Here is a 24,837-nt window from a genome sequence, read left to right as displayed (position 1 = left end):
GTCCGTGGCTCTGGCAACCCTGGGAATGGTTTATTCTTCAACCATTTGTAACCAGACTAGAAACTGTGTGACTTGACAGGGCTCAGCTCCATGAGACCTGGCCTCAGCCAGCAACACCGAGGAGCTAATGTTACAGAAGCCAAAGAGCCACCGCTATTCCTTCGTGCCAGAAAATTGTGTCGGACCCCTGATGTTATGACCACTGAGGGACGATGACTCCAAACGCAGTGCTGAGCCTGGACCATGCCATGCCTCAAAGCAGGCGGCAGGAATGGAGCTGAGCCCTCTGCTCTGCACCATGGCCGTGGTGGCTGGGACGGGCTGCAGGCAGGGCAGCCGTCGCCAGACGCCGGCAGGCACTGGCAGTAGCACATCCAGAGAGACGGCAAGTCCAGGGACAGCAGAGCCTGCCTGAGAAGTGGGTAATTAAGATGATGGCTTTTGCTGAACAACGCTGCAGTGACATCCCTGCCGAGGTTGCAGCAACTCCACAAACTGCGTTACAAGGGGTTCAGCCACATCCACGTGAGCTGCTGACCACGCTGCCTAGAAAGCTGCTGAAGGAAACTTCTCCCTTCACACCCACACCATTGCTGAAGTCCAGTCCTCCCCCCTTTGTTTTTAATGCCGCAATCCTCAGCCCCTTACACCACATCAGAGGTGAGCCCTTAAGTGGCTGAAGTGGTCTAATGGTACAGAGTGTGGTACCTTCCTCCTCCCACCCATCCTCCTCCTCTCCCTGTGCCTGCTCCCCACTCACTGCTCCTCTCCGTAAGCCAATTTACTCACCAACCTGGCAGAAAGCCCTGTCTTTCCCTCTCCTCCGTAGCTTTTTTTTTTTAAAACATGCTTTTCCAGGGTTAGGGAGATAAATGAACTCACAGAAGGCTCCAGCAAACACTAGCCCACGAGACAGGCAGCAGAAGAGCATGGACAGAAGGCAGAGGACCAGCACCTCCATCTTTTGGCAACAGACTGCTCTTGGCCAGGCTCCCTTCCCCATCTTGCAGGCTCTGCTTGCCACCCACTCCTCCCTTCCACAGGATGACTAGCAGGGTCATTAACATCCAACAAACGAGGGCTAAGGGAGTTCACACCTCCAGTTCTTTTGTAACGCCGCGGGCAAGCTTCAGGAGAGGACCAGATGCTGGGCTGTCCTCAGACTGCACTTGGAAAATGCTCCTCATAAAAAGCGCTCCAGCTATTTTTAAAGGAAATCCTGGATGTGTGAACGCAGCGGGCAGCCGCGCAGGTACGCCAAGCCAACGAGCCGACGGGTTGGATCCGGCAGTCTGACACCACATCGCCGCTCCAGCAGCGGCCGCCAAGCAGGCAACGAGGCTGCGGCGCTGGCCAAAGCCACGGGCCTGCCGACGGAGGCCAAGAGACACAAGAGCGCAGCCAGGAGTATGGCAGGAGGACCTCCAGAGGACTCCTCAGCTGTTCACTGGAGGTCAGAAGCTGCCAGCACAACGCAGCGCGGCACCGAGGGCTGTCACGACGCACTGCGCGTCGCGCCGAGCAACGCACGAGGCTGTGGGCGTAGTTAGCTCTGCGCTTGCGTTCGTAAGGTTGATGCAAACAGGTCAATTACTGAAAGCTCACCGGAGTGAGAATTCTACTGAAAATCACATTATCCAGCCTTTAAAGGCTCCCAACACCCCCTCCATGGAAGAACAGGTGAAGAAATAAGATTAATCTCTACGATGGAAAGAACAAAATTTCTTATTTTTAGTAATAACATTTCCCTGCAAATCCAGTAACTGGGATGGATCAGAATCAGCAAGACCTCAAACTAAAAGTCTCTGAAGGACAGGAAATCTGTCACTAACAAAACAGGGGAGAAGAGACAGAACAATTCATGGAGGGCACCTTAGGCAACATCTCGGTCTCATCCACCATGACTACACCTACAGGCACAACGTCTATGCAACTACCTCTCCTCTGCCAGGACCTGAGCTCCAGGGACGCGTTCTCCCAGAGCAACGTCTCCTGAGAGCAACGAGTCCCAACACGCTGGCCTGCACCCCAAGGCGATGTCGCTGCGGCCACTCATACCTGTGCCATGATCCAAAAGGCACGTGAAGGGACTCCCCTCAGCCCTCTCCTTCCTTCCACCGCTGTGTGTACCGAGGGAGGGACGTGCCCCACCGAAGGGCATGGGGAGAGAGCAGAGGTATCAGCGCTGCAGAGACAGCTCACTTTTACATTCTTTTTGAACATCAAGCAAATCTGAGTGTTCCATCGGCAAGGCTGACTCCAAAATTCTTAATTAAGCCACCACATTTTAGCAACATTGCACATCTCTCTCACCCTTGGTTTTCTCCCACCTCCTCTATGAATATTCTCCCTTCTCCTAACCATGCCCACCCTGAGATCCCTCACACCACGGCAGCGCGGTGCAGCCTTCCTAGCAGAGTCCTCGAGCATCCCTGTCCTTCAGCCCTTAGGAGAGCACACAGACTGCTATCTCCTGCTTTTTCCTTTGCTTCCTCCCACCGGCACAACTGCCAAAGCTGAAACACCGCTCAGGCTACGCAGTCAGTCTCCGGCAATCCTGCCTTGTCACAGGCAGCAGCTGCAGATGTTTGAACAGCAGAAAGACCCTGCAGGTTCACAGAAATCCATCCTCCCCCTGAACGCGCCGGCGGGATCTCACCCCAAAGAGCAGGGAGCTGGAGCTTTGCAGGTGATCCAGACCTTAATGACATGACCTCAAAGCTGAGTCTGCGCCGCTTGAGAAAGGTGCCTGTGGCCAATCTGCACCATGGGGCAGATATCCTTCCCACACCGACCCTGCAAACATGCCCAGCTCAACGTGAACCCCGAGCCAGCAGCCCGGCCTGCGCACAACAGCACACGGCCACAGTGCCGCATGGACAGGTTTAGGCTACTCTGAGACACGGAGTCTTCACGTCTCAATGAACCACACAGACTTCCTTGGGCACCTCTTACTGCCCATCTCTGGACGGGAATAAAACCTCCCAGCCTTGGTGCACCACGGTAAAAACAGCCTCAAATCCCTCTGCTGCTCCTGTAACAGGAGAAGTGTCTTGGTGTAACAAGTGAGATCCTTCCCCAGCCAGCCGATGGTGGACAGAAGGTGCCCCTTCACAGTGTGTTTGTGGCTCCATAATCCCACCGCCAATACCAAGGATGAACTTCCTGGGAGGCTACAGAGAGGGGGAAAGCAGCTCTCACCCAGTCTAGACAATAGACTTCATCTAATTTTCAAGTTTCCTCCCTCAATTATTTGCCACAAAGAGGAACAAAGGCAGGTCAAAACATCTGAAACTTTCTTTAGGGTTTGTTCACATTTTTCCTCTTCCATGTAATGAACCAGAAGAGTCGATATGAAAGAATCAAAGAATCATCAAATGGTTTGGGTTGGAAGGGACCTTACAGACCATCCAGTTCCAACCCCCCTGCCATGGGCAGGGACGCCTTCCACCATACAAGGGTGGTCAAAGCCCCGTCCAACCTGGCCTTGAACACTGCCAGGGAGGGGGCAGCCACATCTTCGCTGGGCAACCACCCAGTCTTGTACTGCTGCACACCCAAGCCAAGCTACACAACCAGCCCTGCCACTTCTTCCCCACAGCTCAACTTCTGGACTTCTGTAACCAATCACATCTTCTGGTTTGCTCTGGTTCCAACCTAAGCTCCCGCATCTGGTGAAACCCATCACCTCCTGGTCACTCCTCCCGCTCTCAGAGGGAATCTTCACCTGACGGGCACCATCACTTTGATAGCGGCAGCAGTCAACGCCGGGGTGGACACGACGAGATAGCTTGCTAATCCTGGCATCACTGCAGGGCAAACATGGAATTCGAGACCAGGTCTGCCAAAATTTCCAGTTTTCACTACCCACAGACTTACTTCTGATTCCTACAATGCAGCCTAGGTCTAACAAGCTACGTAGGACACAGGGACTCAAGCTCAGGTACTTCCACTCCCTCTCATATCTGAACACTATCCACAAGGTCTTCTCATCCTCCACCCTAGCAAGTTACTGAGTTTGCACCATATAAACACCCTCAGAGAAGCTGGAACGAGAGCAGGTCCTTTACCGCAGGCACGCTCGCAAGCAATATGTTCACTTTCCTCTCCAAAGCGGCTGCGATTTGAAAACAGCAGCGGTGCCAGCTCCAGTACAAGCGAGGCTTGGTGTGGTAACCACATCTCATTAGCAAACTGTTCCCTCCATCAGGCCCTCTTGCTTTCATCTCTTCTTTGTCTGGGCTGATGGCTCCAGGACTCTGTAGCCCTCCTTTGCTTTTCCAATACAACACGCAACTTCATTTGGTGCCAATTACATCTGCTGATTTACAAAAGCTTTTCCTCAAGATCTACATTCCTTTTGCACAAATATCTCCCACATACTGTTTTTTTTACTGTAATTTAACTTTTCTCCCCTTGAATCAAATTACCATTTTCCTCCGATCGTAATTTTGGCGAATGGAACAGAAAGTTGCAGGATATCAGACTGGAGGAGCAGAGGACAGCAGAGTGCAATGGCAGATGTGGTGCATTCTTGTCTGGCTTTACTGCCCTTTTAGCCCAAAAGACACCCTGGTCTCATTAGCACTCCATGCAGGTGAAAATAAAGGGGTTTAATATTAAAACAGTGCAGGCACATGGAAAACATACACTCCGGATCTGTTGGAACTTGCCCACTATCAACGCTAAGCTCTTTCTCTATAGGAGGAGCTCTTTCACTCCTAAGACTATAACTTCTTATCTGGGCTAATAATGTTCAATATGAAACCTCTCAAATCCCATTTGAAAACTTAAGTATTCAATATTTAGGACATTTATCCACTCCATTAGAAACGTAACAGCTTAAAGAATACCTTCCTGCTGTCATCAGGAAATGTGCTAACCACTTATCTGCTGGTTACACCCAAGCCCCAGGGTGTGAATCCAGGGTGCCCCTGCAGCTCTCCCACCCCCCCAGCTCGTTTATGCGAAAGAAAGATCTCCCTGTTTCCCTGCCTGCAAAGAAAGGGAGGGCTATGCAAGGGAACAGCGACCAGGAGGCCCAAGGGCCCCTGTGGGACGAGGACCCGGAGCGTGGGCTCTGCGGAAGGCAGCACCAACGCCGTGCACAGCTGGGCACCTCATTCAAGCAGACGGAGCTGGCAACTCCAAGCTAAACACAGGCAGGCAAGGCTGTGAGCCCACAACGCTCTGCGCTAATGCTGTCATGTTTTAAGGGACAAGCCATAATCTGTGAACAATAGATCTGGTCACACTCCCAACAAGGCGAATTCCACCCTCCGGTCAAGATGCGACACCAGGCAGCCGGCGCTCGCTGACACGGGAACTGGGTCTGCTGGCGAGGCACCGCCCGTGCAACCGCAGCACCCCAGGAACGGAACTGCAGAGCCACGCGCCGCAGCTGCTTGAAACATTGCTAATTTCCTCCTAAATTTATTGAAATTCAGATGATGGTGGCGGCTGGGTGAAAAGCAGGAATTCAAACCCGGGACTCCAGAAATGTCTTTGCCCAGCCGGTGAAGGGGCATGGACCCACGAGGAGGTGTCCACCGCTGGGACAGCCTCCCCGCCACCGGCTGCGACAACTTCTCTAGCGTAGTAACACATGGAATCCATCCTCATAAACACAGAAACCAGAACAAAACAAGGTCTTCTGACATTGCTGATCCTACTCTCCAGCTCAGGGGAAGCAGGCGGAGAGGAGCCCACAGATCTGTCTGGCCCCACAGCAGCCACCAGAAGCATCACCAACTTTCCCAGCCTCTTAAAGTCAACCCGTTTTTCTAAATGAAACATTAACCACAGTGTGATATCAAGATAGAAGACGTTTTTTAATTACACATACAAAGGAGTTTGTAACACACTTCACCTCTGCTGCAAGGGCAGCTTGCTGAGAAAAGCAACTTTGATCAAAGCTTCCAGGCCCCTTCTATAGACCATAAAAAAGAAAATCTAGTGAGCTTACTGAGTAACTGCATAAATTGTCCCCAGGTTTTTATGCACAAGACTCATGAGTTTCTAGCCAGAATGCGTTTCCTTTGTGGCATTACCTCTTTTTTTTCTGATTTACGTGCCTGTTGAGCTTAGAGGGGGAGCATTTGGGAAGTGAAGCATCCAACAAACACGCATACACAAAAACAGTTGTTTTTACCCGAAACATCCACTTCCAGGTGACAAGCTTTGTGTTTCTGTGCAGAATATTTACATATACACACTCACACAATACATACAAATATATGTGTCTATATATACACACACATATGTGTGTGTATACATGTATATACACATATATATGTATATACACATATATATGTATACATGTATATACACATATATATGTATATACACATATATATTGCACATACACACGTGTGTGGGTATATATGTATATACACATATATATGGATATACACATATATATGTATATACACATACACATGTGTGTGTGTATATGTGTGTGTGTGTATATATATATATATATATATATGTACCTGCCAGTTGAGAACGTTATGAGAAAAAGCTAATTCCGCAGGACTGCCCGTGGCACACGGTCACCGCCCCACGTCGCAGGTGAGCGCAGCAACCAGGCATTTTTCTTGTGCAACGCCAAGACTTCAGGCTTCTTGGCAAGCTGCACACACCTCTTCGTTTGAAAACCATACCCGCACCAAAAGAACGTGCCCAAGTGTTTTGCAGCTCCCTTTGCTGATTGTGGAGCTCCCAGCAGGGGACACAAACTGGGCCCAGCACCTACCAGAGGCAGAAAACTCCTACCAGAGGCACTCAGTAGCTCACTTACAAACACGCTGTTCCCGCATCTCCTGCTCCAACCGCTATCATCATCTTCAGTGGACAAGTTTCCTCTGCTAGCTTCTGCCTGCTCTGAATATAACTAAAGAACCCTTTGAAGTCAAAATATTCTTAGCAATTAGATGTTCTCTATTTCTTTTTGCCTTCCTAATTATCCTTTTAACTGCCTTCTGCTTATTTTAATAATCTTCCTATCCTCCTCCTTACCAGACTGTTTATACTTTCTAAAAGCCTGCTGCTTACTGCTTCTAATACTGTTTACATCTTCACTTCGCCACCTCAGCTCAGTTGCTGCTTTCTGCCTGATTTCAGAGTTAACCAGGGGAAATTTCCTTTCTGATCTCTACAGTACTTTGTAAATACCTCCCGTTTTTTCTGCAATACGTTTCCCTTGTATGTGGGAGAGGGAATGAAGTCTCCTCCAGACCACAAAGCACTCTGAGAAAAATCCATATTCTTCTGTGTTGCTCTAGGCACACTTCTCTCCACTGCTCTGCCTATCGCTTTCGCATTAGGAATATTAAGCAGATTATTAACGACTGCGTCCCATGTGTTCCTAACTACCTTCTTCATTATCATTTCCTGCCTGAAAAAGTAAACAAATAGCCTTTTGTGCTCACTGTTACAGTAGATTACCTATGAATTTCATTAGTTATATCTCTACTAGGGGGAAAGAAAACCACTTCCAAGTACTTTGGTTTCATGCAGGGGCTTATGCTGGGGTGTGTGTGCGCACGTGCACTGGTCCGGCGTTGGCAGAGGAGGCTTTGGAGCAACCCTTAGGCTTTGGAAGTGAGAGCAATTTCGGGTCCATTCGGCAAGAGCGGGAGAGTATATTAAAGGGAGGCTCGCTCAATATTTCCTCTGTTCCTTATAATCCTTCCCCAACCATCTGCTACTGGACACTGGGAAACAGGATACCAAACGAGCGAGACAGAAAGCAAGATCTTTTGTTTAACCCACAGAATAGCCATTCTTTATAACATCACAGCAATTCTCCCCTGTCTAACCGCTCAGCTCTGCCAGAAAACTCTGAAACACATATTCCATAGATGCAAAGAATAAGCAACGGCACGAGATACGCAGCGTCCACAGTTTCCCCTGGTAGTTTGTTCTAACAGCTAATCTCCCTGCTGCTCAACATTTCCACCTCCTACTCTTAAAAATATTTTTGCGTCTTCATTTTGTCATCTGAATGCCTGGATCCAGCTTCCAGGTATTGTTTCTTGCTACGCAGTTTGCTAAAATGAAGGGCTCTGGTACCTGCTTTGTTTCTTTTTTCTTTCTTTTAAACCCATGGAGATCTGGCTCCATGAAGATAAAAATCAAAGAGCGAGATTATTTTTCAGACTCTTCTTGTCAGGGAGAGTTTCCCAAAACGTGGTGCATAACCCAAACGTTTAGGAACAAATATCAATGAGCATTTGCTCTGACTCCTCACATCGCTTCACTCACACGGTGTGCGTCTTCTCCAACCTTCCAAAATTTCCTAAAAAACTGAGAGAACTGATAACAGGGATACTGTACTGAAGCGTAAGCAATGGGAGAAGCCAGCATAGCTGTTTTCACACAGCGCTCTCGTTCTGCACACCCGTTGTTTGCATCGCCCCACTCCCACAGACTCCGTGTCACTGCTTGCGCTGCAGCAGTTGTCCTTTTCCCACCCCAAAGCCTGGTTTGGCATCTCTGCTCCTTCTCTGGTCTCCCCATCCCAAAAGCACGCCTTCCAGCTCTCACCTCCAGACGCACCAAGCCTACGATTCACCGTATCAAACAAAGCTCATCTGATGGCGACTAACCGATCATCAAAGTCCCTTTGAACACCACACACCCTTGTCACTCCATTTTCACCCACCCTTCGGGCACCTGCAAGCCCAGTACGTCAGCCCCAGCACCATGGGGCTGGACCCCGTGCAGCCACCGGCCATGCATGGGGTCACCCCAGACTCCGTAGCCTGATGCTACCAGAGAGTGTGTTGGTGCATCAAACCAAGACGTTTTGCCAGCTTGGCAGATGACGCATCCTCCCTCACTTTGACTACAGAACAGATCCAGTTTGATACTCCCATCACCCCCTCCCCTACGCTTTGTGCGCTCCTCTGCTTCGGCAGTCCTCACCGCCAGACCGATGCCAGGCTAAGAGGGTACGACAGCAGCATTCGCCAGTTTTTCTGGAATATTCTCACTATATCCAAGCTGCACAGGAAAAAAAAAAAAAGATGGAAAACCAACAGCCAGACCCCACCGGAGTCTCCAGTGAACATCACCCACACGTGCTGGCCGGGAAATGCTCCCAGCACTGGCCCTGGTTAACGCCGGACCTGGCAGCTCCTCCGCACATGGGCTGTGAGCGTATCACACCTCTTCCTTACAAATAAGGAACCGCAATATTTATTAAACATGTCTAGTTTTTCTGATTTATTATGCATTTTACCTCTCCTCAGTCATGATAAGTCTACACAAACCATTATTAGAATTTCTTTTGTTCCTAATACAAATACTTTCTCACTGTTCCTTCCACTGACAGTCACAGATTTTTTTCCCTTGTGTTTTTAACTTCCTTTATCAATTTTCTGCACTTGATAACTTCGAACTCAAGGATAACTGTCATCTCTTCCTTTTATTATTCCCTTATTTTCCCCTTTTTTTTTTTTCTCCTCTTCTTAACTCTCACCAGCGCAGCGCTGCCCGGCTCTTGCAGCAGCTCAGCCTGCTCGCGCAGGAGGGTGGGAGCGGGGAGCGCAGGGTTCCGCACAACGCAACCTGCATCCCAGGTTTCGAGAAACTTCAAACCCAGACAAGGGTTCTCATTTCAGGACAGCAACGCCCCTCTCCTAAACAGCACCCGTGAATGCCACAGAGGACAACGCATCCTGAGAAAGCAAAACTCCGGACCCACACGGTGCCTTTTTGCGAAACCCCCTGAGGACCACCAGCCCATCCAGGCAGGGTCGGAGGGCTCTGAGGTGCGACCTGCAGCAGGGCTCACGCCAAAGGAGATGGAGCCCCTGCAAGCAAACCAGATGCCGTCAAAACTAAACTGAAAACAGATGCCAGCATATAAAGGCCTATTTAAACTAAAGCCTGGGAAAATCAAACAAGGGCAGGAGAACATCCAGTTTAAGTGAAGCATTTTCAGTTGATGAGGTCATAAATGTACCGCATCCCTGGAAAACTCTACAAAAATTCAGGTAGGAGACAAAAGACTCCAGGCATTGCAGCCCATATCGGAATGACGCAGGAATGATGGAGCTGTGCTGGAAGAGAAGCAAAGTGCAGCCCAATAAATTCAACATGATTACTATGCTAATAGGTAGCAGAGAACCTTTACGAACTGGAAGCCCATCCAAGAACGATGGAGTACAGCTACAGCACCGGCGAGCAGAGACGGACGGTGGCAGCATCTACGACGAGCCAAGGAACACCAGACAGGCTGCAGGCCTCTGCCAGGCAGCAAACACAACCACGGTGATGGAAGAACTCAGTTAATCACAGAATCCCAGGATCCCAGCATGGCAGGGTTGGAAGGGACCTCTGGGGGTCACCCAGCCCAACCCCCTGCCCAAGCAGGGTCACCCAGAGCAGGCTGCACAGCACCGCGGCCAGGCGGGGCTGGAATATCTCCAGAGAAGGAGACTCCACAGCCTCCCTGGGCAGCCTGGGCCAGGGCTCCGTCACCCTCAGAGGGAAGAAGTTCTTCCTCGGGTTCAGCTGGAGCTTCCTCTGCTTCACTTTGTGCCCGTTGCCCCTTGTCCTGTCGCTGGGCACCACTGCAAAGAGTCTGGTCCCGTCCTCCTGACACCCACCCTGCAGATATTTAGAGGCATTTCTAAGGTCCCCTCTCAGCCTTCTCTTCTCCAGGCTGAACAAGCCCAGCTCCCTCAGCCTCTCCTCGTAGGAGAGATGCTCCAGTCCCCTCCTCATCCTCGTAGCCCTGCGCTGGACTCTCTCCAGTAGCTCCTCATCTTTCTTGACCTGGGGAGCCCAGCACTGGACACAGCACTGCAGATGGGGCCTCCCCAGGGCAGAGCAGAGGGGCCTTGCAATGTGAAAGCAGGTTTGCAGGACACAGGACCTCTCCCCGCCCCATGTCCTCAGCCCAGGTGCCTGAGGAAAGTCCACGGGTCCTGCTCTGCTGCTCGAGGACCACCAGCCCTGGCACGAGCAGGAGACAGGGCCCGGCTCGGGACGAAGCCGGCTCTGGAGCCCCTGGACCCCCCTCAGCCCTGCTGCTCCTCTGCCCCCTGGGCTGCTCCACGGGCCCGGACTCCTGGGCTAATCCCCACCGGGCAGCCAACCCCAACAGCCTTCCGAACACAAAGGCCACACAAAAAAAGTCCATTATGCTAACACTTAACTCAAGAAAAGGACCCTTGAATAGGAAAATGTGTTTAAAAGAGTGTTAATGGAGCAGCTCACAGGGCTTGCAGGTGAGGTGGGAAGATGGTTATCACCTCCCAAAGGCGGCCTGTTAAAGAAATTAGCGTTGTTTAACGGCAGAGTGAAAAAGGCCATTAGAAACAAAAAGACATGCTCGGAAAGAAATCAAAATTACAAGAATGTAAACTCAAGGAAGCTATGCTTCAAGCCGTAAAAAGTCAATCCAGAAAAAGATTTTACAAATCCGGTCGCTGAAGGAATAAAACCCAGTTTGAAAACATCAGACACACAAGCACCAGACCTCTGCCAGTTTCTGGTTCAAGCACCGAAGAAAGACAAAACCACAGGATAAAAATTCAACTTCTTTGCACTCTGAGCGCTCACAAACTCAACTTTCAGCGCTCACGAACTCCCCTCCCGGCCTGCTCCTTCACCGGGAACCAGCTCCGTCTCTGCCCCAGTCTGCGGGGTCACCACCAACAGGTACCGACCCACCTGGCACAATTAACAGCAACAAGAAAACTCCACAGGGCCAGCCAGGATCCATCCGAATGTCAGAAAGGCATTAAGCTATCGAAATTACCTATCTACCACCAACTCACTGGTGTACCCTAAGAACCAGCAAGCCATGAGTGTGACCCCACTGCTTTAGAAGAGCTACAGCAGAAATCCAAGGAACTACGAACCGCAGAACTTCATTTTTGTAGCAGGAAAAAGAGTATAAACAGTAATTAAAAAAATAAAAAGCAGTGTTCACACGGATAAAAAAGAATTAAGATGGCTTCTGTGGACAGCTGTAACTCACTAAGCTGTCAGGAGCGTTGGCAAGGGTCAGCGTGGAGCAGAACAGGGTGGTGAGCGGTGCAGCGTACCTGGATCTCCAAAAAGCCTCCGACAAGTCTCCTCTACAGCGGCTCTTACGGCAAGCGCACTCGCAACACTTCCACATGCACAGGATAAAGTAAGAAGCCATCTCATTGATTAACAACTGATTAAAAGATGGAAAATAAAGGGCAGAAATAGTTCGTTATCACAGCGGGGTCTCGCAAACATCTGCTCCACGCACCAAGTCAGATCTGGAGAAAGTAACGCACTGAGGGAGAAACGACGGCCCACGGAAGACGAAGGTATCTAAATTAGACATTAGCATTCACAAAAGCAACGGAGGAGACGCTGAGGGCACTCCTCCAGCAGCGCGAGCGCGGTGTTCGACGGTAACCAGCAAGGCAACAACTAATTATGAGTAAAGAAAGAGAAAATGTGCCGACGCATAAAGCTGCATCCATAGCGCTGGGCGTAGTTCTGGAGATCCCACCCCGACAGCGACGGCAGAAATAAAACGGGAAGAAAGGGAGCAAAGGAGGGCGAGAAGGGCGGCCCAGCGGGAGCAACTCCTGCGGAGCACAGGGTGTCCCGAGCAGCCCCGAGGACGGGCTGGGAGCAGGGGCACGCGGGACGGCTGGGCGCTGCTTCCCAAAGTACAATGCTAAACCCCAAAAATTAACCCCGCCAGCAAGGGAAAGCAAATATTTCTCCTGCTTCTATTTGCCTAAACAAATTCCAGACGCTGCAATTCTCCAACTCCTCGGCCCGGCGGTCGGTAACACCAGGCTACCGAGCATCCACGTAACGGGGGGCTGCAGCGCGTCCCGGGGACAAGGCACCAGGGGCCTGCAAAGGGTGGGCACGGCACCGTGGAGCAGAGGTGAGAAAGTAACAGCTGGATGCTACACCTGCCAGAGCGGAGAATAAAGCTGTTATTAGTAAATCATCTGTCCCGTACCCGAAATTATACAGGACACGGGCATAAGGCAGCTCCTGCCCTGCAGAGCTTGCTGGCAAGGCGGCAAGCTCAGTAGAAAACCAAGAAAAAAGCCTGAAATACCATTTTCTTCTTCGAATTTATGCAGTCAGTTGCCACTGAACATCTGGTGACGGAGGAATGGGAACCAAAGCTGCCGACGGCTTCCAGACCTCACATTAAACGGCATCGCCCATAAGCGAACGGCACAAAAACATCGAGGGAGGGCAGGAGCAACCAACCACCTCCGCCCGCGACCGCGCAGGAGCAGAGAGCTCGGGCAAAGGGACGCGCTCGGAGACGTGGCTTGGAGCAAAAGCTCCTCTGCCTTGAAACAGAGAGATGGGGAAACGCTGCAACGCAGAGAGTCGAGGGAAATACCGCAGGATGGAGTCATAGGGGTGTCCAAGAGGGGAAGAACGGTTGTGACCCAACATCTCACCTTCCTCAGGGAGAATTATTAATAATTCTCGCACAGAAATTAGTAACTGAGCCAGCGTGTTTGCCGAGTCTTCGACTTTGCTGGGGGATGCTCTTTGAGTCAGCTTTGGGTCGCATCTGAAACCCCTGAGCTATCCCCAGAGAGAAAGAACAAGCCCCAACTTCTCGAGTTTACAGCTCGCTGCGATGTCTGCTCGGAAAAATCTAACAAAAATAACTGGGCAAAAAGTTTAAGAGTGATGTCTTCAAAAAAATGTTTCTGCAGTTTGCTTTTGAAAAATTTCCTACTGCTTTTTTTGGGCTTGTGGGATCATTAAAATAGCTGAGCTGGGAACATCGTTTACTTTGTTGGTTTTGCTAAGAAAGAGTACCTTCTGGGATGGAACAGGGGGAATGTTTCTGGGGGGAAAAAGGCATTTTGTGAATAAATTGGAGTCAATTACTGATACGCAAAATAGACCAAATGATTACTTATTTAACAAACTATTATAATGCGATCAAACTTTAAATATTACAAAAAAAACCCTACACCCTGGCAGAGAAGAAACTAAAATGTATTCTTCTTGATGGCAGAATATTTCTAAATGAAAGCACGTTTTAGGGGAACATGTTCCCCGCATTTATTGCGTCGGAGCTCTCGTGCCACAGAGAGAGTTAAGGCAGAGGACAATGTTTTGGAACAATGTTGGCCGAACACTTGCAAATTACACAAATCCAGAGGAGACAGATAATTTTTTTTTTGCTATTTTTGGGTGGGAGGAAGGAAGAGGTTTGAGAAATGTAAATATTCTAATGCCATTTTTCCTCCAGAATGCTATCTCGCTCATGATAACAGTCTCTTTACAGGACGAAATCCTGCCGTCCCGCAGAGGCAAGGGGGTAGGCGAAGGTACAGCAGTCAGGCTCCGTGTCACGGCCTCCAGTCCGAGCTACCTGTGGGGAAACGTAACCACAAGCCCAAATCTCTGCCGGACTGGTCCTAAAGTGAATTCCTAAGCAGAACAAATATTAAAGCATTGAGGATTAAAAAACACAAAAAACAAGCCACACATCCTATGAGGGCAAGTCAAGATACAAATGGAAAATTCCTTCCTGACTCCATGGATGCTAATTGCGTACCTTATGCTAGGAGCTGAATATCATAAATTTCTACATATATATTTAATTAGGTTAATTTGTAAAACGGAGACATATTTCTGCTTAAAGTAGACAGGAACATTTCATTTTATACATTTTAAATATCACTTAATGAACTACAGTCACAAACACCGCTTATGCCGGAGCAGGAAGGCCGAAGAGCTCTCCGTGAAAGGAGGAAAGCACAAACATTTAGGACTAAGGCAAACAACCATCCACGGCGTGGGACCACTATCTCCTCGCGTTATCTGAAACCAAAAGCAAATGGAGCATCCTCAGCGAATCTGCTTTTTAGCAGCTAAACCAATTAAGATCACAGCATAACAAATAAATAAATTAATAAATAAATACATGCAAGGTTTGAGGAAAAGGGCCTCTTTTTCTTCTCGATTTTGGGGTGGTTTTGTCTCCTTTATGAATGGCACGGCTGCCTCCACCGAGGATGCTCCAGCGGACTCCTGCCTACATCCCTCCAACGTCTGCGAGCCGCTTCCAGGAGCGGGAATTGATCGCTGCTCTCAGACCACGCGCGATACAACCTGGACCTTGCCAACTTGCTCCAGATGTATTTTGCCTCCACCTAATGCAATTTATTGGGATGCATCTGCACGTTTTACTTCTCGCCGGCTCGCGGCAGATCGAGGTCCCCCTCCAACGCTGTCTGTCTGGCAGGGTCCTAACAAACCCGATTAAGGAAAAACGCTAATTCTAACTGCTGTTATCACCAGTCAGCCCAATTTATAGGCCTCTCAAATCATGACAGATAAGAAGGTAAAAATATCCCTCCCTCAGAGGTAGAACGTAGTATGCCTCGGCGGTATTAACCATACCCAGATAGCCAAAGCCACATGCCCCAAGCAGTCTAAACACGACAGAGCCAGAACACACCCAGGGACGGTCTGCCCGCTGTTCAATTATCAATCTCTTCACTGGCAAAGTCCATGTCCAGCCCTGCCAGCCCACAGCGATCCCACCGGCTCGCGCCCACTGCCAAGCACCCATCCCGGCAGCCCTGGGGCCACCGACCGGCAGGTCCCAACCCGTCCCTGCCATCGCCATCCCCAGGAAGCACCTGCGCATCTCGAGAGCCCGACGTGGGCTCCCGTCGACAGCAGCACCCGATCGCAAAGAGAAATCCCGCCGATTCCCAGCAGGATTTTCAGATCCCCTCTGACACCAGCCCCATCCAAGTCCAGCTATGCCTCCCTACACAGGTTTCAAAACCGCAGAGAGGAATTCAGAAAGGCATTTTGTTTCCAACAAATAATTATTCTGTATCCGTACAACCCTCCCTTCCCACCCTCAAAACTACAAATATCACCAATGCCGGTAAAAGCTCAGGATCTGCAGCCCGCAGACTAAAGAGCATCAGGCCTCAAGTGACAGATTTACACCCAGAAAGCAGGAGCTCTTCTTGGGTTTCAAGCTATGAAGCTGCCGGGGTCATCTGCACGCTGTTCTCCGGGATGCTCCGAGCTCAGCCTCCAAACTACGCCCAGTCTGCAGGCTCCACACAAGAGATTGTCAAGATCTGCTGAAATTGGGGTTTACTCTCTTCTCGCGCAGACAAGTAATTAAAATAGTAATAAATAAAAAACCCTCACCAAAATACGGACAACCTGACTTCAAGCGTGCATGCCACGGGCTCTGCGGGGCCCTGAGCACTGGCCGAGGACCATGACCACGCTCTGCTCCCAACGGGGTCAATCCACAGCACTCCGGGTTTTCCTCCAGGTTCCTCTCCCGGCTCTCCTACACCAGCAGAGCTGTTGGCTTCGGTTGCAGAGTTTTGAAAACTGAGGTTTAATGCTTCTAAAAATAGGTCTAAAGCAATTAAATACTTGTACTAAAATTGTTCTCAACATACTGGAAGCAGAACCGAAATGACGGGCCTTCCACGCAAGCACACCCAGCTCCTTCTGAAAACTCACTTCTGCTGCTATTTTCGGGCAGGAAAGGATACCTACACCCACACGGAGTAAAAAAACATTAACTTTCAGAAAATGACTTGCTGCCTGCGTGTATCTAGCAAAAGGAAATCACAACAAGTATTAAAACCTGAGGACCCTGGGAAGACGGCGGTGCCACCAGGACGCCAGCCCCGGGACGTGCCCACGCCTGACCCATGGCAGCCGCCGAGCGAGAGCCTTGCTCAGCTCACCGCCGACGGAACGGGCTGACAAACGCGGCCGTTCTCACTTCTACCAGTCGCTGAGATACTGAACCCCGCGTGATAACGTCCCCCATTTCTCAAACAGCCCAGAGGATACCGACGGCTCACTGAGCTCCCGGACGATCCGACCCCAGCGCTGCCCAGCCCCTTGCCGGTGCGGACCCAGCAGCCCCAGCAGCACCCCAGGCTCACTGGAGAACTGCTCTCCACCAACGAGTCTCCTGGGCATGTCCATCTTCACGAACACGCACACGCACATATCGATCCCTCAAATCTACAGCGACTCCTCGACGGCTTCGACAGCCTCCAGCCGACATCCGTGTGTCCCTGCGTCAGCCCTTTATCGGCACGGGCAACGTCTACAGTCGCTGCTTTTCTGTTTCCAGCCTTATTTGTCACATTACACCAGGCAAACACAGATCCAAAAAGAGATGCAAAAAAACGAAGTACTGTAAATGACGAGCAAGGAAGGCCTTGCTTGTACAATTAAATCTCTGCAGGTACAGCAGACCAGCTATGCTTTTCTAAGCACGCACCGAAGAGTGCCCTGGCAATACAGGTGAGAGAAATACTCCCGAGAAGAGCTACCCTAGCAGAGGAATTGGCACGGTGACATCAGTCCCACCAGTGGAAAGCTTCACACACGGCCATCCCAATTTCACCCCAAATGGGCAACGTGGCCTCCAGCTTCTCTACAGGCAGCACAACTCCATCAACCACAAGTCACATCATCTGGTAGGAGCCTCAAACTCTGTCCTGACCTTGTCCAGGCGTCACCTGGGCCCATCCACATCCGCAGAGGCACAAATACAGGGGTTCAGCTCATCCGACCTTCCCACGGGAGGCACAACCCACCCCAGGCACCCCACAGCCTCCGCTCCCCGAGCCACCCAACACAGCATCCCGGACGGAGCAAAGGCTTCCAGCGGGCTGGCACCAGCACCCACAGACCAGCCAACGACCCTCAGCTGCCAGTCAATTGCCAAAAACACCTAAAAAACGTAGAGCGCAAAACCTCTTCTGTACGGGTACAGAGGAGGTTTAAACAGGGGTACAGAGTCTCATCTGCTAACATCACTTCTACCCAACACGCACCCTCACGGCTGCACCCTGCCCAAAGACACCTCTCTGAACACGGAACTTTTTTGCGGCTGCACTTCCACAGAGTGCGGAGGAGGACTTTTTCTACTTAACCTCCTTTCTCTGCCACGTCTTACTTGGCTTATTTTGGGCGCAACAGACAGACACACTCCAATAAGTAAAACCCAAGTAACTCAGAAAAGCCACCACGCAGCTTGCCCGGCACCTCCACGAGCGTTTACACGCCTAACAGCGTCCGTGCACGAAACCCGCGTCACAGGGGATCGATCACCCACGTCCATCGGTTTGGTATCCGCCCAGCACACGCACACTTCGGTGTCCAGCAAAGCAACTTCTTGTGGGCAGAGCCCAGGCTGACCCCAGCCCAGAAGCAAGACCAACGCCCATGCTCAACCTCACCCACCACCGCAGCCCCACCAGCGGCAACGACCACGCTCGACAGGAGACAGCAAACAAGGCCCAGGACCACGGGAGGAGAGATTCAATGTCTAAATACCCAACGTCAACCAAGGGAAAGCAACCCTGCCTTTACAAAGACCCTGTCCAAGGAATGGGGCAGGGCAGCTTTGATGTCTCCAGCATGCACACATCTTGGGAAGGGACCTGCTCCACAGGAAGGGCATCTCCTCCAGCCCTTCTCTTCTTCCAAAGAAGACACAAGCGTGCAGCAAAGCCTCCTGTGTCCCAACCGAACATGGAACAACCATGGGTGCATCTCAGCTTCCCTGAGACGAGGCGAGGACGGGAGGCACCAAACCCTGCTCCAGCCAGCACCGACCACAGGCTCTACCGAGAGCTGACTGCCGCTGCAGCCCCCCAGCTCCTCCTTACCATTTATGACCATTAAATTTTGTGTCCTCTTGATTATATCCCCAAGTGGAAAGCTCTCTCTCTATATATATGTGCTAAATTACATGTTATAGTCTATATGCTATATATTAGATCTTATATCTATTTATTTCTTTCCACTCCCTTTCTGCTACAGCTCCACCCCACTCCCACCGTCACTGGAGCTAACCAAGGTAACCAGGACCCACGCGCCGTGCCTCCCCCACGCAGCCCACCCCTTCGCCGCACACCACCCGCCGCTGCCTTCCCCGCTCCCCCTTCCCGCTCCTGGTGCCATGGCTTAAAAATTCAGCTCTCGCACGAACGCCGACGAGGCAGAGCCGCTGTGATAAGTCGCACCGGAGCCGCGTGCCGCTGATGAAAGGCGCATCGCGGACGGTTATTTTTCATACACCATCCACGGTAAACAGCATCATTCATTCCTATTCCCTTGCTCCAGACAAATCAATGATTGTTAATGCAAAGTCAACACGTCCAGATGTAGTTTGCATACTAGTTAACCACTAAATTGGCATCGCATAGTACAAAATAATCAAGAGACATTCAAGGAACCAAACAAAAGCAAAAAGGAGGCAGATGACTAGCAATTAATCTATAAAAGACCTTTAAAAATTAGAAACTTCTTCCCCAGAAAATGCGGTATGGCCAAAACTGAATCCACAAATGAGAAATTCTAAATATACGTAACGCTAGAGTTCTAACTGCTCAGAAATTCTGAGATTACAAGAAATAAATATCTCCCGGTGCCATTTACTTGTGCCCTCCATCGAAAAGCAGCCGCCACCTCCAGCCGCGCCCGCAGCCCCTGCCCAGGCGCCTCTGCCCCTCGCCCTCCCCGTTCTGTCCCTGCTCGGCATGCGATGCTCCAACAGGGCCGGATCCCGCAAGCGGCTCCCCCGGCAAGAGTCGCGCCGACGGGCAGCTCCCCACGGCCGCGCGACCGACCCTGCCCGTTTCACAGCCCCCAGCACGACTCACACGCAGAGAACCGCTTCGTGGAGCCGAGCGCGAGCCTGAGCAACCCGCAGCGCCCTGTGAAACGCCAGGTCAGGGCGTGAGGGTTAAGGTGGGATCCAGCAAACCCTTCGCAGAATCGTCAAGGTTGGGAAAGACCTCCAAGATCGTCCGAGTCCACGTGCAACACGCTCCACGCACGCACGCAGTCCCACAGCCACTACGTGGGTGGGCCACCCCGCGGTCCCCTGCGCGGGCAGCGCCTGCTCCACGCCGCGTCCGACATCCCGGCGATGGCCGAGGTGATGCTCGAGCCCAGACCGCCAGCGGCTCAACGCCCAACACCAATGACCGGGAAAGGCGCCATTCCCACCACCACCCACCCACCCGGAGCCCGCGTGGCCCCGTGGGCAGCTGCGCCACGGGGGGCTGTGCCGTGGGGACCACCCCAGCCACCAGCACGGAGACCACGCCGTGGGGGGAAGCTCTGAACCCCTGAGCAGGAACAGCACCCGAAGAAGCGGGCACAAATCCCGGACCTGGATCACCACGAGCCTTACAGCAGATTTTAATTCCATCACTCCCTCAAAAAAAAAATCAAATTAATCTAATTTTTCGAGCACTAATTTCACTACCACACTGGCATAATTGCAAACTTGACTGTGCATCACCGCGGGCACGCGCCTGCGCCCGTGAGCTGAACTATTCACGGTGTTGCATTATGGCACTGATATATATTTAAATTATTCTGGAGTCACGCTAATAGCGTCGTAAGGTTTTATATAGCGCCTGTGTAAATATTATCTACTTCTTTAATAATATTATGTCTATTTTCACCCAGCGATGAAAATATGTCTATTTTCATCCTCACTGAGGATGAGGTACTTGAAACCCTTTTTTAAAAAATATATTTCAGTTATGTCGTAAGAAATCTCTTGGTACGGCTCTGCTGGGCTCCCTTCCTCCTCCCCTCCTCTCCCCCCTTCCAGGCTGCCAAGCAGGAATTTTTAAAATGATAAATATTGATCAACTTTCCTGTAAAAAAAAAAAAAAAAAAAAAAAAAAAAATCAGACTGCAATGAAAAATTATGAAAAACTCTTCCAGCAGGAGAGGGTCTCCCCTCGAAGGACATGGGCACGCAGCAAGGTTAGACTCAGCCAGCCAGCACCACCTCAGCCGCAGCGCGCGTCGCCGGCGGAAGGCAGAATGGAAGCCGTTGTTCGAAAGCGACCGCCCGAGAGAGAGTTAAAGATTGCACAGGTTGCGGCACGCACACCCACGGCGTGACAGCATCCCCACCAGTTGCAGCCCAGCCCCGTGGCGTCGCGGTCGTCCCCGCGCTGCGGAGAACGCGCGCGACGCAGACCCATCGCCCGCCTCGCCAGAAAACTCGCTGCTTCCCGCAACAGCCGAAAACAGGTGAAAACAGACAGAAACCGGGCCCTTCCAGTTTCAATTCCTCTGCCTCAGGACAGCACGATCAACTTTCAAGACCGAACTGCAAAATGTTGCCGTTGTGACCCAAAATTGAATAGATGTCATTTATCGGTAATTAAAACGCAGCACACACCAATGTGGACCCCCCCCCCCCCGCCAAAAAGCAGACCCACGGCGCTGCTCCCCACATCGCGGGGCTGGGCAGGGCAAAAGCAGCAGCAAAGGAGCTCTGCTCGGAAAAAAACGTACGAAACCTTAAAAAAATTAAAAATTACAGCTACACGGTTTCTCTGGGTATAACCAGCGAGTGAGGGAAAGTTACAGGGGGGCAGCTCACGGCAGGGAATTCCTGGAGCGTAAGAATATGGAAGTGCCACCACGTTAACGCTTCCTAAATACAATAAAATATTCTCGGGGATTTTTTAAAATCCAATTTAGAGCATTGTGTGGAATTGGTGCCCGCCTGTGCCACCCCGCTCTACCCGCTCCGCTGCTGCTTTGTCGCCGCGGTCCTGGCTTCGTGCTCTGCTAAACCAGGGGCTCAGGAAGAGGGTGGGTCCTTCTCGGGGGGGGGTCGGAGGCGGAATAAATGCAAAAATAAAAATATGAAGTTGACATCTCGGAGTATTTTCTCCTCCACCCAAGAGTTATCCTGCTTTGCCAATTTTTTCCATCGCTGCCCCCCCTCCTCCCCCCCCCGCGAGCAACTCAAAACATGAAACAAATAAAGGGAAGGAGGGTGCAAAACAGCCCCAGAACCCTGAATTCCCCACCCACTCCTGCCTAATTTCAAGTAAATATCAAGTTACAGGGAAATAAAAATCAAAATAGAAAAAAAAACAAAAAAACTTTTCAGGGGTTTGAGACTCAAATTTTAAAAATTCATTCTGGATTGAAATTTAATTTGTTTTTTAAGTGCTTGGATTTCAGCATCTGAGGGTGGGTGCCTGGCAGCTCCAGAAACTCACTTCTGAGTTCGAAATTTAAAAACGCTTTTTTTTTTTAAAAAAAAAAAAAAAAAAAGGGCAAAAAAAACCCAGCCCTGCTGCAGCTGTGGAGCCAGCCATCTTGCTATTTTGTCCCCATTTTAGAGAGGAGACTGTGTCAAGGTTGGTAAAACTCAATGTTGACCTAATCCTTCCCTTCCTCTCCCTCCCCCGCTTCTGGGTGGAAAGGCCATCTCTCTCTCGCCTATATTGCTTTTTTCTTGAAACAATGCATGTTTCAGTGCTCTTTTGTTATTTATTTTTAAAAAGATCAATACCAAGACCCCAGTATTCAAGGGCAACCCTACAATAATAAACCAGTGTGTGCACAGTCCAGAACTCACAGGCACCCCGTCACAGCAAAATAATAGGAACACGGCAGCATTTGAAAAAAGCAAAAGCAAAAAAAAAAAATGACGAAAAAACCATTTTCGATTCAAACTCCAGGAAGGCTTTCTAGTAAGTCAGGGAGAAAAAGGATTTTCAAATTGTGAAAAAAATCATGGCTGAGCCCTTTAAAGGCACTTAAGTTTTACTGGTTAAAAAAAAAAATCAAAATCACTAAATCTGCAATTATTTTTTCACAATATTGTTAATTATGCATATTCATAATATCATGGCGGACTTGTGTAAATACCAAATTTATATGATCCACAGTGTCTGGAGTTGTTACAGCGTGTGTGTTTAAAAAAAGAAGGAAAAAAAAAAAAACCCTGGTATGGAAATTTTTTTCTTTACTAAAGAAGTAGGAAATTAACTGCTGGAAACTATGTTTTAATTATGCCAGGAGAAAGCCTCGGAAAAGCCAACAAATTCAAAAATAAAACTGACATTCGACTCGCAATTTTGCTTGTCCTCGTGTTTTCCCGGACCGCGTTCAGAACCTTCATTGTTTCAGAGCAGTTTGGCATGAAATCCAAAATCGCCAAAAAAAAAAAAAAAAAAAAAAAAAAATTAAAAAAAAAATTTGGGTGTGTCCACAGCAAATTTTCTACGCTCTAATTTTCCTCCAAAAAAACTCCTCATTCGAAACAAATCACTTTGAGCACTGCAGCAAAGAAAAAAAAAAGAGAAAAAAAAAAAAAGAAAAAAAAAATCCGGTTTCGGCACAGCTGGCTGCAGAAGTTGGGAATGAGAACCAAGCACAATTCCTAATTGCTCCGTGCGATTCTCCACTCTCGCCGAGTCCCGGCTCCTCGCAGCCCCCCCGGGGGTCCCCACCTCCAACTGGAACCCCATCCCGCTCCCCAGCACCCCCGGCTCCCGGCTCCCCTCTCCTCCAGAAACAGGGGCTGGGGGGGGGGGAACCTGAATTCATTCAAATTCCGGCTTAATTTTCATTTACGGATCCGCCGGGCTTTGCCTCCGCAGGGACAAAAACGGGGCTGGGGGGGCGGGCGGGGGCACTGGGGGTGCGGGGGGGGACCCGGCCCCGCACCGCCCCGCCGCCCCCAACTTTCTTGGAAAAATAAAAAATAGCTGAATATTTCCTCTTTTTTTTTTTTTTCAATTTTAATTTTTTTTATTTACGAAATACTCTCCTCTAGGTGGCGTCGTTTTAATGGAAAAAATAAAAAAAAAAAACCTCGCCGTTCGGGAGGAAAATTAGAGGGGGGGGGGGGGGGGGGGAGAAAAAAAGCAAAAGCCCCGCGAAGGGGAGCGGGGGAGTGGGGGAGCGGCGGGAGGGAGCTCGGCGGGCCCGGAGCGCGGGGCCGGGCGGGCCGCGCCGCGCCAGGCCGGGGGCCGGCGGTGCGGGCCGGGGTGCGGGCTCCGGGCCGGGCCGGGCCGCTGCCGCCGGCTCGTCCCCGCCATGGCCGCCGGGCGCCGCTTTGTTTTCCGCCGCGGTCCGAGGCGGGCGGCGGGGCCGGGCCGCGCCGGGGCCGGGGAGCCGCGTCCCGGCCGGCGCCCCCCGCGCACTGCGCCAAAGCGCCGCCGGCGGGGGCTCCGCGACGGGGCGGCTGCGGCTGCCGCCCTCCCTCCCTTCCTCCCCGCTCCCTCCGCCTCCCCCCGGGGGACACGCCGCCCGCCCGGCCGCCCGCCCGGCCGCCCGCGGTACCTGCGCTCCCGCCGCCGCCGCCGGAGCGGAGCCGTCCGGCTGGTTCATGAGGCTGTGGGGCGGGAGGCAGGCGAGCCCCGCGCCGCCGGGGCCTGCGATCCGCCGCGCACAATGCCGCCGCCGCCTCCTTTCCGCCCTCCCAGGAGCGGCGAGTGGGGGCGATGCCCCCGCTGCGCGGGTGGGCGGCTCGCCGGGCTGCTGCAGCCCCCCTTCCCCCCGGGGGCATGGGCCGGGGCGGCCGCCGCGGGCACGGGCGCTGGCGCTAGCGGCGCGGCGCGGAGGGCTGGGCGGGCGCCTCCCGCTGCCGAGCCCGCGCCGCCGCCATCACCGCCCGCTCTGGGGGCAGCTCCTCGCAGCCGGCGGCGCCGGGAGAAAGGGGCTGAGTCTGGCCCGGCGCGGGAGCTCCGCGCCCCGCCGCGCTGCCCTCCGCCCCCGCCCGGCCCCGCGCCGGCCACCGCCGCCGCCCGGCGGGCGCGGGGCCGCTCCGCGCTGTGGGGCCGCCGCCGCCGCGCCCCCCGTGGGGTGGCGACGCTGGGGGGGGCGGTGGGGGTGCGGACCCCCCGAGGGCGTCGAGCCGGGCCGGGGCGGGGGGTGTCAACCCCCCGCGGCACCCCCGCGTCCTCCCGGGCCTCTCGCGTTTTGCGGGGGCGAAGGGCCCGCGGGCGGAGCGGGACCCGGCGGAAGGGTCTGGGCAGCGTCGGCGCTGCCCGC

At 51.8% G+C, this 24,837-nt stretch overlaps 1 protein-coding gene across 3 annotated transcripts in view; it reads right to left on the bottom strand.

Annotated features, from left to right (window-relative positions):
* ZNF618 (zinc finger protein 618) overlaps nt 1–24,265 on the bottom strand; it is a 166,475-nt gene extending 142,210 nt beyond the window's left edge. For all 3 annotated transcript variants that reach the window (XM_075439136.1, XM_075439138.1, XM_075439139.1), the window contains exon 1: nt 24,127–24,265. In XM_075439136.1, coding sequence (XP_075295251.1) covers nt 24,127–24,174 — 48 coding nt within the window. In that variant the 5' untranslated portion in view covers nt 24,175–24,265. The remainder of the gene's footprint in view (nt 1–24,126) is intronic.
* Nucleotides 24,266–24,837: the final 572 nt, after the last annotated feature.

Source organism: Opisthocomus hoazin, chromosome 19 (genome assembly GCF_030867145.1).
Source record: "Opisthocomus hoazin isolate bOpiHoa1 chromosome 19, bOpiHoa1.hap1, whole genome shotgun sequence".
Classification (NCBI taxonomy): domain Eukaryota; kingdom Metazoa; phylum Chordata; class Aves; order Opisthocomiformes; family Opisthocomidae; genus Opisthocomus; species Opisthocomus hoazin.
Note: the sequence above shows the minus strand (reverse complement) of the source record. Positions and strands in the feature narration are given on the sequence as shown.